General features: G+C 43.4%; 1 protein-coding gene across 1 annotated transcript in view; it reads left to right on the forward strand.

Moving 5' to 3' along the window:
* Window positions 1–226: 226 nt before the first annotated feature.
* Window positions 227–14,436, forward strand: part of vash2 (vasohibin 2) — a 34,347-nt gene continuing 20,137 nt past the window's right edge. The window contains exons 1-4 of the mRNA XM_042333468.1: window positions 227–404; window positions 4,888–4,976; window positions 8,667–8,738; window positions 11,787–11,861. Of these exons, the coding sequence (XP_042189402.1) occupies window positions 300–404; window positions 4,888–4,976; window positions 8,667–8,738; window positions 11,787–11,861 (341 nt within the window). The 5' untranslated portion in view covers window positions 227–299. The remainder of the gene's footprint in view (window positions 405–4,887; window positions 4,977–8,666; window positions 8,739–11,786; window positions 11,862–14,436) is intronic.

Raw genomic sequence — 14,436 nt, forward strand, 5'->3', positions numbered from 1 at the left:
TTGTTGGGTGGGTGTTGGGTGGGTGTTGTTGGGTGGGGGGCTGTTGGGTGTCGGTGCGGTTTGCCTTTGCGGCGGAAAGGGGCGACAGAGGGGGGATGACGGGCGCGCGGGGCAGCCCCCCCGGGGGGGACGCGGCCAACAGGCAGGTCAGCAGGTCCCGGGCCGCCCCACCCCCACCCCCGGCCCCGGCCCCGGCCCCGGGGGGCTCCGGCCACCCGCCCGGGGAGGAGGAGGAGGAGGAGAGGGAGAGGGCGAGGGACGGGCGGGTCCTCTTCTACGTGAACAGGAGCGGTCTCCCGATGGACGAGCGGACTTGGCGGAGGATGTGGGCTCATGTGGAGCAGCTCCAGCCCGAGGGGCGGCGACTGGAGGACACCATCCGGAACGGCCCGTTAATACCCCGAGTAAGTCGGTCCAACCCCCACCACCGCACCGGGACCGGGACCGGGACCTCTGCCTTCCCTGTGGTGGTGGTGGTCGTTGTTGTTGTTGTTGTTCGGGGCGGTTCTCGATTTTTTTTCTTTAAAAAAAAGAGAAAGGGTCACATTTCTTTTTTAATGATAGTACTGATGGAGTAATGGTAGTGCTAATATAGTAATGGTAGTGCTAATATAGTAATGGTAGTGCTAATATAGTAATGGTAGTGCTAATATAGTAATGGTAGTGCTAATATAGTAATGGTAGTGCTAATATAGTAATGGTAGTGCTAATATAGTAATGGTAGTGCTAATATAGTAATGGTAGTGCTAAAATGTAGTGCCTCTTATTATTATTATTATTATTATTAGGGGATTGATAAATAAGGTTATTAAAACATGTGCCGTTAACTCGTTGAGCGTTTCACCCCTAAATTCACGCTACGGTATATTCTGCGAAGCCCTTTGAGGCGTCCAGAAGACACGATAAGGCGCTGTGTCAAATGCAAGGATTATTATTATTATTATCATTCATCATTGTGAGAACGTTCTCATTTAATTTCTATCCGATTGATACTTACGGTAGAAGCAAGAAAGCCCGAGTGTGGTTGTGTCTGTCGATCCTTCTGTAAGGTCTCAGTTAGCTTAGTCCCATTGCAATCCATCCCTCGGGAAAGAGCTTCATTGTTTTATGTCCCCCAGTTAGTCAACTTGGCCTTGACATTAGGAAGTTAAAATGATTGCCGATCCGAGACCAAGGACGCCTGTTGTTGTGGCGAATGGTCCTCATCGACGCGGTGTGTTCATCCACTTTGACTTCAGAAATAATTCTGCATTTCCAAGTGTCACTAAACGTGCCATAGCCACACGTAGCTGAGGGGCCACCCATTTCACTCACCACAAGTGTGGAGGATTTGTCCAGTACAGTGTCAGGAATCCCCACAACCCACACATTACGTGTGTGCAGCGCCTTTCACATCAGGACCACTTCCCAAGGCGCTGGACAGTCAGGGATCCGCACTCGAGCTGGCAGTTGGGGGTGGGATGGGTGGGTAGGATGATGACGAAGGCACGGTCAAAGAGGGGGGTCTTGAAGGAGGCAAGGAAGGGGACAAGGCGGAGGGACTGCGGGATGGAGTTCCAGACGGTGGGGGCAAGATTGCCAGAAGGCCTGACCGCCAATGGTGGGGCAAGCGAGGCGGGTCCATGAAGCAGGCCGGAGCCCGCTGAACAGAGGGAGCAGACAGGATGGTAGGAGGTTAGGAGGTCACTGAGGTAGGGGGGAGCAAGACCATGGAGGGCTTTGAAGGCAAGAACCAGGATCATGAACTGTATCCTCTGTGTGATGGTGCTTTCGTCTGAACTGGATAGTCCTAGTTTTCTTTATCTTTATTGTATTGGTCCCCGGCCTTCCTACCGTCTCCCTTTTCTATGGATTTTTATACGAGCGAATTGAATTTGGGTTTAGTATCTGAGGCATTTTAATTCTGCGGGTGTTCGTTTAATAAGAAAGTGGCGGTCTGCAGAGAAAATGATTTGGAGGTTCAAAAAGCTAAGTAAAAGCCAAGGGGACTAACTAACCAGGTCAGACAAAGCACAAATCATTGTATTTGTACATTTCAAAACTGAAAGTTGATGGCCCAGATGCAATGAACAACTCACTCACTACGCGGCAGACACAGGAGGTTACGCAGGGTGACTAGTGCAGTACCCAAAGCCAAATATCTACAAGTAATATGCGTTATGGTTACAGTGTTGAGGTCAATCAAGTCATACGAACGCGAGGGAGACTTCAGCAAGTTTAGCAATCGCTCTCATCAAATTGCCAGACAGATAAAAGTTAGAGGTTCTTTATAATATCTCTCTCTATATATATATATATGTGTGTGTGTGTGTGTGCCCCTGAATTTGTTCAGGAGCAAAGTGTTCTTTTATTGCTTTGCCAAACCACTTCTGTTACTTCCTACAAAATAATATACGATTATCATTGCGTGCCACGTAGTTACGTAGAGTGAACATGGCGCAGAAAATAAGCCAGTCAGCCCAGCTAGTCCACACCTGCGTATATACTCCACACGAGCCCCAGTTTTAATTCCCTCCCCCGTACCTCCCGTTTCGATTCTCCCTCGTGTATGCATCACATCTTCTCTTAATACATTGGTGTTTTTTGCTTGAGCCACAGCTTCTGGCAGTGAGTTAGTTCTACATTGTCATTGCAGGAAGAAATTCCTCCGAAACCTCTTACTAAGATCCACCACAAACTATAATATTTTTGCCCTTTTGCTTGGGATATACTGCCTTTGGATACATATGTATATAATGTAAATACTTTGCAGCAAACTAAGTATTGTGATAATGTTGCAGTATTTTTGTACAGTAATTCAAACAACTATTTTAACTGATTGTACAGAGGTATGGGATGTAAAACACATTTGTTTCAATATTATGGTTGCAGTTCATTACAGTTTATCTTGCGCGTTGATAGAATGTATCTGCTTCCTCAACTCTTTAAATGCTTTAAATACCACAGTGGAAGTAAATATATATATATATGTAATATATATATATATTCGTGGATCTTGTGCCGTTCCATACTGAGGGTGACCCTGTGAAGAGCTTTCAATGAGTGACGTGTGAACTCTGTTCGACGAGAAGTGCGATTTTGTTGTCATCAGATGTTCTCAATGTTGTTATTGTGCGCCTCATAATTGTTATAAAATGGTGCTTCATTTTGGATTGTGAACTTGAATTAGTTTCTTTTTCTTAAAAAAAACCCCAAACTGTCCCTTTTCCCAACCCCTTCGACACTCAGAAACCCTGACAAAATTGTGGAGCGACACGAGCTATAATAATAATAAGAAGAAGAAGAATGTAGAGCAAGTGTTCTTCTGACCATTGTGTAACATCTGCAATTGAACTTTAGCGAACTGGTATCGAGTAAAGCGTATTGGCAGCGCCTTGGGACGTCCTCCCGACGTGAAGGGCGCTCTATAGATGCAATCTTCTTGTCGTCGTTGTTGTATTTTGAGGGAATTTTGAGGGAAGTGAGTGCAAGCCGTCCTTGAGCCAACGCTACTGAGATGTGATTTACGCTGGTGTTTTTCTGGCAGCCTTGAACAAGGTGGTTTCAGCAGCATGTTGATATACAGTACCTCCATATAAATACACCCTGGAGTGAGTTAGCTGCAGCAGACTGTTTGCGTTTTGTGCTTGGAGAGGAATTTCCTTGCGTGGTAATATTTTAGAGGTCACACATTCATTCAAATCCTTTTCAGAATTGTTTTGGGGTGGGGGGGGGGGGCGGGAGGGGAGAAACACTTTGATGAAAGGAGGAATATGTTAGTCCTAGACATCATCATCTTAAAAAAAACAAACAAATAATCTCCTGAATAAATTCCATACGATTAAACGGCAATGTGTGCTGATACATATCTCAGAACCTGCTAGTGATGCAGAGCAAGAGAAGAACGCTCAGGACAAAGGCAATCTGATAGCCATGTGCCCTTTCCCTTGTCCTTTCTTTGAAATAAGCAGTGTTTTCAAACCAGTGCGCAGGGCTATCATTAAACTCTCACTTCCAGTGTGGTTCTGTAATGGTCATTAATGTGGTGGAAGCTGCCAACCAAATAAAAATGCACAAAGGTTAGTAAATCTCGGTTGAGTGACTGTTTGGAACATGATTTGTTTTGGGTTCAGCTCCTGCTATGGAGTATCTTCAGGGAAATGAGTTTCCAATCTTTTGCCTTACCAACCGGAATGACAACAAAGGCAGATCTCGAGGCACGAACAGTCAAGCATTGAGCTACATGACTGCTCCTGATGCTTAGAATGCAATGCGACAAGGGATTGTGCCTTTGCGTGATGAAAGCATTGTCTTTAAATTATGTGAATAGATCAAGTGCAATGCCTTGTAAACATAAACCCAATTTTCACTCTCTTCCCCCCCACCCCACCAACAATTATATTTTCTCCTCTCTACCTCTCCTTTGGTGAACCTGCTGGAGGCATATTCTACTGTAACCTGCCTGTACCTAACCAAATATGGACAAGAAAGCAGGAAAATTATCCACTCTTAGGCCTCTAATAATTCCACTGAGTTGGCTACTAGAGGAAACGTGAACTTAATGTGGATTTCATTCTCTTTCTCTCTCTGTCTCTCTTCCAGATCCACCAATATTAACCATGATATTGGGAACCATTTAACCATTCATTCTTTGGAGCTATAGTTAGTTACAAGTGTACATGCCGTTCATGTTTAAGGAGGGAATTATACGTGTCTGTTGATGTTACAGTGAAATTTGTATGTTTTCTTACACGTATGCTGCCATTACACTTTACAGAAATTTTGTGCTGGGCTTGGAGATGTTCCGGACCGATAGGTACAACATCGAATGCAAGGATTGGTGTTATTATATTTCAAGGCCAGTGCTGTATCTCAGTTCTAACATTTGTCTGCTTTGTGTTCGTTTAGCCTCCAATTCCACCATTGCCAAAATACAAGGTGTCTATGTCGATTCCAGAATGGCTGCAGACAATACAGAACTACATGAGGCTCCTACAGTATCCTTTCCACCTTGAGTGCTGAGCCAGGCACGTAGAAGTCATCTTGTGACAGGCAATCCCGGATCGATTTTGAAATGCCTCAGATTTCATTCTTTCATCCAGTTGTACCTTTCTAGTTACTAGTCACAGCCATTTTAGTTCGAACCTTATTCTGACATTAGTTTGTTATGGCTTTGTTGTTTGGCAAGATTTTGTTCCCGATGCTTGTAGTTTTCACTTGTTCCTGAGGAGGGAAAATCTAGTTGATCTTGGTAATAAATAGCAATGAGACAGACTTTCAAGGATGCCTTCAATGATTGCAAACATACAAGGCAGATAAGGGCAATGCATTTCACCCAGGAGTCTCAACATTGTGATGATCATAAAACAAAATGTGCCTACATTACTGTATCCAGTGTATACCATATGATACCAGGGAGGGGCCATCTATAAATATCTTGTTTTCTATCATAATGTTCTTTTACTTATTTTCTCTCCGTGTAGCATAGTATAACAGTTGGTAAAACGAATCATTGCAAATATTAATGAGCCTTAACCCTTCTTCATTATCACCATGGTCTATCGTCTTCCTGTCTGTGAAGACCAGTAGCAATTGAGCCAATGCTGAACATTGTTTGTGGGTGATAATAAGTGTAATATGATTGTGTAGAGTCTAAAATATGGTAAATATTATGATGGCTCTTTATTAATGAAGGGTCCCATAAACATTGCCAATTACTTAAAAAAATTACTATCAGAGAATGGGCAATGGGAAGTTATACAACGATTGATGTGACTAATGAGATTGACATTGGGGAGTTTGTGTGTGTCTGGCAGAGTGCTTTTCTAAAATTAACAGTAACGCAGGTATAGATAGGTCTGTGATTGGCACTTGACCATCCATTACTGTGCGTAAAACATCAGTCCTCTCAATGTGCAGCAGCTCGTGAATTTGCTGCATTCTCATGTACTCGTTTCTGTAGGTTAGAAGCAAAACATGAATGAATTACTACTTTGTCTTCACTGCGTTATGGGAACCTGTTTTATTGCACACTATTTAATGAATATTCCACTATCAAAACACCCACTGACATAATGGTTTATTTTATGCATAAATAGGCAAGGAAGCACTTTGGTGTTTCTATCAACAAGCTCCCACTGAATATTTGTTTTCACAAAAAAATTGCTACTTTCGTTACCTATTTAGTTAGTCCGTAAAACAACCTCACTTACCACCTTCCTTCAGCCGGTTACGGAAAAGAGAACAGTTGTGGGCGTCAGTGTTCTTGCTGGAACACTGTACAATCATTCCCACTTCTTCTGAGGTAGGATTCCCCTACTCAACCCGCTCAGTGCCTTAACAATTGGCAAAGTTCAGTGCGAATGAGCATTATCTTACAATACGGAAGTGAGATGACACACAGATCTATCCCTTATAGCAACGACATGTGTACAGCGCATTTCACGTCGGGAAGACGTCCCAAGGTGCTGAACCGTCAGGGATTTGGAGGGGTGGAGGACTAAGGGGTAGGAGGCACGGTCGAAGAGGAAGGTCTTGAAGGAGACAAGGGAGGGAGCAAGATGAAGAGACTGGGATTGAGTTCCAAAGATAGGAAGGAGCACTTTGAAGGCAAGAATGAGGATTTTGAACTCTTATCCTCTGGGGGATGGTGAGTGTGTGGAGCCGGGCGAGGGTGGAGGTGATGGGGTCACGGAGTCTGGTGTGGCAGAGAACATGAGCTGCAGAGTTCTGGATGATCTGCAGCTTGAGGAGAGAAGAGTTGGGATGGCGATGTGAGGGAGGTGAGGGAAAGCAAAGTGAGTGGGTCATGGCACGGATGTGGGGTAGAAAGGACAGTTGAGGGTCATACAAGACCCCAAGGTTCTGGACTGGCTCAGTGAGGTGGAGTGTGCATCCTTGGATGGTGATGCTGCCGGTACAGTTGGTAGCTGGAATGATTATTATTCAGTAGTAAACCATCCATCTGTATGCGTTTTGTACCGTTAAAAAATGTATTCAGTGATGCGCAAGTATTCCAAGATTACATTTCGATTGGCAGCTTTCTTTCTAAATCCCAACACCTATCACAACCTATCCACGAGAAGCACCCTGATTCCACGTTGCTTTTCCTTTCGGCACAATATTTTTGTTTGATATAAAATTGATCCTTTTTTTTTATTATTCAGAAAAAAAATCTCTACACGCTGTGATTTGTGTGGGTTTTCCCCCCAACTCTATCGAGGAAAAATAAATGGTGAATTCCAGTTGGCTCTGAATGCTTCTGTTGGATTGATAGCTAACATACTTACAGAGGTCCCTCTGCAGTCTGCTACACAGCAGAAGGAGATTGTTCAGTCCAATTGGTAAAGAAAGCCCTTAAAGAAAGAATCTTCACTCATTCTCACCGCTTCCAACAAATGCAATTATGTGCTTTTTTTTCTTCGGTTTCAATGGCAATCTCTCATTCAACTGCATTTGTTTAAAACCAAACAGTCAACCCACACAACAGCTGACGCACATTACATACTCTGTCTTTAGTGCCTTTTATCTTGGCACTTGCTCGCAATGAACCTTAATAAGATTACACGTTGCTGCGATGTCTTTTTACTGAGCGCAGAAAGGAGCTGTTGTGTTCTTGACAGCTCGGCAAGTATAGTGGTATCAGCTTTATATAGTCATGGTCTGTCAGAGATTGGAATCTGATTCTTTTTTTTAAAAAATCACCCTCGTTTCTGCTGCCACTGGGAAGCAAGAGCAAGATCTGTCTAATTAATAGCAGCCGGAGATTGAATAAATTCATCTGAAACTGAGAAAAAAAATGAGGCACGTCTTCGGACGTCACCTTCAGACCACTATGAACAATGGACTCGGTTAGAAACAAATTCAGTGGTAGTCATCAAACTGAGTGTTGCCAGCTCTGCCTGTCATCTCATTAGTGGAGCGATGTTGTTCTCTCAGCATTTGCTGTGAATTTGCCAATTGCTCAGCGTTCAGAATTGTGAATGAACAAAAGATTTTAAAATAAACGCCATTGAAATATGGCAGCTGCGGCTTTGTTTTAACCGTGACACATTTAAGACCGTGTTTTGGCCGCTAAGACGAGAGTGGTGCTGGAAGCCACTGCAGTGAGGAGCTGGAGGTTTGAGCTGAATGCTCATGGAGTGTTTATATGGTTTATCCACCTGGTGAGACCAGTTCTCTACTTGGACTCTTTTTTTTTTTCTTGGTGTTTTAGAGCGTGCAAACCCTGAGCTATTTTTTTATTTTGAAGCTGGTTTTCTGCAATTGCTGTGACGAACTCACAATGTAGAGTCTGTAAACAGACCAGGACAGATCTCTGTGTAAGTAGTGTAACTATGACCAGTATAGATCAGTACAGATTACCATGTTCACGCCTGTCACAGTCTGTAAATGTATTAATACTGGAGAGTCATTGCCGCTTTCCCCACCCAGATCAGGAGGGGGTTGGCCTTCAATATCCAAGTTTCAAAAAGTACTATTCTTTGCCTTAACCTTGAAGTATAAACAAAAATGTGGACCTGACTTCACTTTCGGAAGCTGCATAGGAAGTGCCAGCATTTGATGAATGATTGCTTTTTTTTTAAAAAAAAAGGCCTGAGTAATCTTTCGTGTTGTTTCTTTGAATTTCGCCCCTGATGTTGTTGTGATCCTGTTCATGTGCGTCCCATTCCATTTTCGTTCCTTAGCTTGATAAATGACAGATACAATCACACTGGAACTCAGTTCTTTGAGATTAAGAAAAACCGACCTCTAAGTTCGTAAGTAAGAACTTTCACTCCTCTTTTACATCTAATGTTCACACGTAATCTGCAGTCATCTTACCTGGTGCTGTTTTAGAAATTGGAATGCCAACATTGTACAGGATGGCAAAGCTATTTTCATTCCCTACCTGTTCAGTGATTCGGAAACTCCTGTGCACAGAAAGACTTGTGTAGAAATTGTGCCTTTCATTGTCAGGAAGATGCCTCTAAGCTCTTCATGGTCTCAAGACCTTTCTCTTTGACCATGCCTTGAGCTCCCCTCTCGACTCTCTACCCCCTCCTCGCTCCCTCCCTTCCCTCCCCTCACCATTTGCCTCCTTGCTCAGGTCCCGACCCAACTGTCCAGCACCTTGGGACGTCCTCCCGATGTGAAAGGCGCTCTATAAATGAAATGTTGTTGTTGTATTTACCGTAAAGTGTAGTGACTCTATTTTGGTGTTGACCCGTTGGACTTCACTAGTCCGTGGAGGCTGATTTTACTGTTCAACAGGGACTTATTTCCTGCAAACAAAACAGACTTGAACCAAGTTTTCAGGATGCATTGCCATGGTCACGATGAACTTTGTTCATGACTAGCTTCTTTTGGAGTCACTTTATCTGCATTTTTTGCTTAAGTGCTGAAGTTAGTTCACATCAAATAATGTAATAAATGCAAGACGCGTTTAAAAATGTCTGCAAAAATTAAATCCAGGTTCAACTTCCCTTTAGATTCAACTTTCCTTTATGTCTCTGGAACCTTTGTTGCAAATCCAATCCGGATGTTTGATTAAATGTGTAAAAAAAACTAAAGGTGGGGGTGGGGGCAGGTAATGTGCCATTATTGTCATCACCTTCAAGACTGAGATCGATAGATTTTTAAAAACTAAAGGGTTTAAGGGATATGGGGATAGGGCGGGTAAATGGAATTAGGTTAGAAGATCAACCCTGATCTTATTAAATGGCGGGGCACAGGCTCGAGGGGCCGAATGGCCTACTCCTGCTCCTATTTCTTATGTTCTTCTTGTCACTCTCGGAGCTGCCTCCTACTTCCTGCTCTGGCTGTCTTCCTGCTACACTCCGCTCTGCCTCTCACAGGTTGTACAAGGCACGAGGCAGTGTGGAGAGTGACAGGAAGAAAGGTGTGAAGCGGGAAGTAAAGGTCCCATATGCACACGCAGGGGGAGGTGGGGGGAGTGGAACAGTCACAACCCTATTACCTCCGCTACAGTGAGTGGGTTTACAATGTCATGTTTCCCGCTACCATTGTTTTTAGGAATCTTTATTCCTATTAACCTGGTTAAAATGTTGCTTTGTATGTAAAATCTTTGGGGATTTTTTAATTTAAAGAAATGCTTAAATGGAGGGGCTTCTTTACAACGCTTGAATGACGTGCTCTGGGACACCCCCTGGCGTGGAGGGCGCTCTTAAATGCATGTTGTTGTGGTTGTCTTCCATTTTCAATGCCGTAGAATTTATGTTGCAATCCTGAACCCAACAAAACAATATGCAGACAACAGAAAGTAGGAATAATGTGAATCAATAGATAAGACATCCATAAGGACTGCCACCTCCCCGACCCCCGAAATCCTGTTATTAACCCTTCCACTGTGTAAAAAAAAAAAATCCTTTTCTAGGTCAAAAAATGAGACCGAGATTATTTGGATAAGTTCTCTTGCGCGACTGTTTTATTCGTGTAAACGTTGTAATTCTACAAATAGTACAGTCGGGTCAGTAAGCACATGTATGACTTGTTCTATCTCTGGGCAGTAAGAGAGTTACACGCTGTGCTGACCAGTCTCTTCACTGTAACGAGGCAAAGGCTTAGCTGCTGAACGCAGACATGTTACAGTGGATCTCTTTCACTGCAGTTCACAGCTGCTGACCTGGAGATGGGCGTATAATCCTATTGATTGGCACAGATGTTCGTATGCATTTGACCCAGTTTCCTTTAAAACAGTACATTGTTTGGTACTGTCATTGCTGCCCTTCCACCTCGGCGACCGATGTAACCCATCTGAGTCGCACTCAAATAATCAAGTTCATGTCCTAAAAGAGGTAATTGAATGAGAGCCCCACTAAATTAATCAGTAATTGGCAGGCATTTCTCCGAGGTGCTTTGCCAACACAAACTCCAAATTTAATTTAATCCTGGGTTCCCTAATCAAATACAAGACGTTTCAAGAGGCCAGCTGGAGTATTTGATATTCACCATCGCGTGTCAGTTAACTGGATGGTCCGAGCACAAGCAAAGCAACAAGCCGAGGGCAATTAAAGAACACTTCCCAGTGATCAATTTTAATCGTGATAAAACTCCAGTCAGAGCCGGGTAGACATATTTTATGATGAGTAATGCCGATAACATTTCTAATTTCCAAAATGATTTTTTTTTTCATTTTGCAACTGGGATTAATATTAATATTCATTAAAAAAAAAACTCGTTCTGTGCACGTTTGCAAATTGAGCGTTTCAATCATGTGTGAATAAGACTGGGAGTGGGGGTGAACTTAGAAGACTGGAATATCACAAGCCCTTTACTTGACAAGACCAAAGGGCTTTTCCACAGCATGTCTACGTTATAAATCCAAGACTCCTGACATGCTCGACAGTGGCTTCCTGTTATTTTGGGTCGATGGCTTGAAAACTTGGGATCCGTTTCCCTGAGTGATTGCATCCACATGACCGGGCCCAGATGTGAACATAACGCTGGGCGCTAGCGGATGGTAATCTGGTGAAGTCGAGCCCTCTAACAAACACGGCCTTGTTCGCCGCCCTTCAAATCTAAGTTTTTATCAAAAAAAGTTTCAATTTGGGACTTTCAGAAAATTTATGGTGGTAGGACTTGTCTTTGATGCGATGTTGCTTCCCACACCTTTGAACAGAGGTGTATGTTGTTCGCAAGCACGACGACGAGGTGATTTCTTGCGGCGAGAAAAAAAAAAACCCAAAGTGAAGCGAGTTACGCCCATGGCTCTCTGTGTTTGCCACCTCTCTCTGTTGCACGTTTCCAGTGTACGTTTTGTCTTTTAGCTGATAATGTTTTTTTTGTTCTTTTCTTGTTCCCCTCAGGTTGATGGACACAGCCCGAGAAATGACTCGCGAATCCTTGCCTATAAAATGCCTTGAAGCTGTGATTCTCGGAATGTATCCTTACCTCCCTGGGCTCAGGTGGCGTAGTCGTGAGCCAAATCCTCCTCGTGCACACTCGCGGTCACGTCAGATTTATGGAAAATAGATAGTGAGCTGAAAGCAAGGTCACGTTCTCGCAGTCCTGTTGCCAGGAGACAGAACGGGGGGATTCCTATGCAGGCAGCAGAATTTTTTTTTCTCTCTGCTCGACTTCATTTGAGTTCCGTAGATTAACATGTCTTTTCAATTAGGTCAGCCGCCAGCTTCGTTTCCACAGCTGTGCAGCCACCACATTGAAACGTGGGACTGGTTTCCTGTCTGAGCACCTGGAGAGGAAGGAAAGCGAGAAAAGCATTCAAAATGACGTGCACGACCTAGGAAATACCAATTTTAATTTATTTTTTTCATACTCCCTTCTTCCAATCGTTTTGACGTCCCAAGTCACGGGAGAGGGGCAACTCGCGTAGAGCACGACATTCGGCCCAACTAGTCCAGGCTGGTGTTTATACTACATTATGAGCTGCCACCCCTCACATCACCTTCGAATGCATAGAATCTTTGTCCGTAAAAGTGCGGTAGTAGTGTTATTTGTAGGCTTAACTGTGCGTTTGATGGTCGCATATTCTTTCACAACACGTCACTACTAAAGGTGCAGCACCAATGTTGATTTTAAATGTGATGTTAATTTTCATCAAAAGCGAAGTTATAATAAATCCGTTAGATACGTGACCCAATTGGTGTCATCGCTGAACCCGCCAGGCATGTTAAACATGCCCTGAATTTAGCACATTAATAGCTTTCCTATTGATATGCTGGATTGATGAAAGAGCTTCTTTTTCAAACCAGGAGCCTTATCTTGTCATAACCAGTTGCGGGGAAGATTTATCTGTTCGCTGTACCAGAGAATGAATGACTGCTGCCACTGTCGATAGACCATGTATATTGTGTTCGTCTGTGACTGATGGTTCTGTGAGCTCCCGTTCTCACGTATTGTTTCTGCCAAAGTGTCAGAGTTTACAGTAGTGGTGAGTGGTTGTTAATCCTGGTTGCTTCAAATTATAATTCTTTATTGACTGCAGATTCTGAATATATGGCATATATGTCGAGCAGCATTACAGCAGCTGTTGTTTGGGACCTGGAGGTGGGAGAGGGGGGTTTGTGGAATGGCTCTGGGATTCTTCCAGCAGATTGCTGACGTGAGGATAAATCTAGCTCAAGGGCTGGAGCTCTCAGTGGCTGTTGCTTTGTGTGTGTTGAGGGGGATGGGGATGGCTGAGCAGAGAAATTCTCACCTTGCACAGAATAAGAATGATGGTGGCAATAACACTAACCCTTTATATTTGTTTTATTATTATAAATATATATCTATATATTAAGTTTGTGGGACACTGCCGTGCGCAATTGGCTGCCTCCTTTCGTCCACAAAAGACAACCACAGTTTGCGGCATATTCTGTGAAGCGCCTTGAGACACGATAAGGCGCTATATCAAATGAAAGTATTATTAGTTGGTATGGTATTTCCTGTGTGTGTGTGTGTGTGTCTAAAAAAAACAATTTTTAAAGCCTGGCCAAAAAAAAAACTCGAATCGGTGGGATTTGCAACCAAATTCTGTTTTAAGAAACCGTGTTAGAAATCCTGAATTTTAGACCCTCCCACACACAAAATTCAGACACTGCTTTCCTCCATCTTAGAATGAATTCTTTCAGCCTCGTAATTATCCTGTTTCACCCTCAAAAAGATACACCCTCATAATTCTCTCGTTGACCCTTTGTGTTTTGTGTTTGTGACCTGATTCAGTCTGCTGAGTGTCTTGATTACTGATTCTTAGAACCTACGGACCCGCCTGTGGAGTCTGGAGACCCCCCCCACCACCCCCTCCCCCCATCAGAATAAGATTACACTCCAGTGAGATGACATGGCGTTTAGTAGACAGAATCAGATCTTGGGTTAAGAAGAAAAAAAACCTCATCTGTCCTTTCTGTTTTCTCAACTGAGCAGTGGGAAGGGGAGTCTGTGTGCGTGTGTGTGTGTGTGTGTGTGTGTTTGTGTGCGCGCATGTGTGTGTGTGTGTGTGTCGCCAAGAGCTTGTTGTATTCTTCAGGAGGTATTCCTGATTTTACTTGATACGGATTATGCGGTTTACTGGATCAAAAGAGCACGAGAAGGTGGGAAAATAAACTATCAGATCCGACGTATGATGTTTGCAGCGTAAAGTGCAGCCTTTGTTATATATGTATATATATATGTGTATATATATATATATATGTGTGTGTATATATATATACACACACAGCTGAAATGGTTAAGAAATGTGCAGAAGTGCACAAGGCTCCTTGGAGGAAGATGCAACTGTTCAGATCTCCAGATTTCAGATTCATGAGTGATTGCGTTTAATTTCTTGACGGGATTGGATTGCTAATGCACTAATACAAAAAAAAAATCCCTGTTTAAACCACCCACCACTGTCAGCAGTGGGCCTGGAAATCTGAAAGGTTACTGCGATGTTTTGTTGTTTAACCGGTGCTAATTGCGGCGGTTCTTCTGAATTCTGACAGAAGCTGGAAGGAGTATTAGTAATGAGTCTAGACG

This window comes from Callorhinchus milii, unplaced genomic scaffold (genome assembly GCF_018977255.1).
Source record: "Callorhinchus milii isolate IMCB2004 unplaced genomic scaffold, IMCB_Cmil_1.0 Scaffold3, whole genome shotgun sequence".
In the NCBI taxonomy this organism is placed as follows: domain Eukaryota; kingdom Metazoa; phylum Chordata; class Chondrichthyes; order Chimaeriformes; family Callorhinchidae; genus Callorhinchus; species Callorhinchus milii.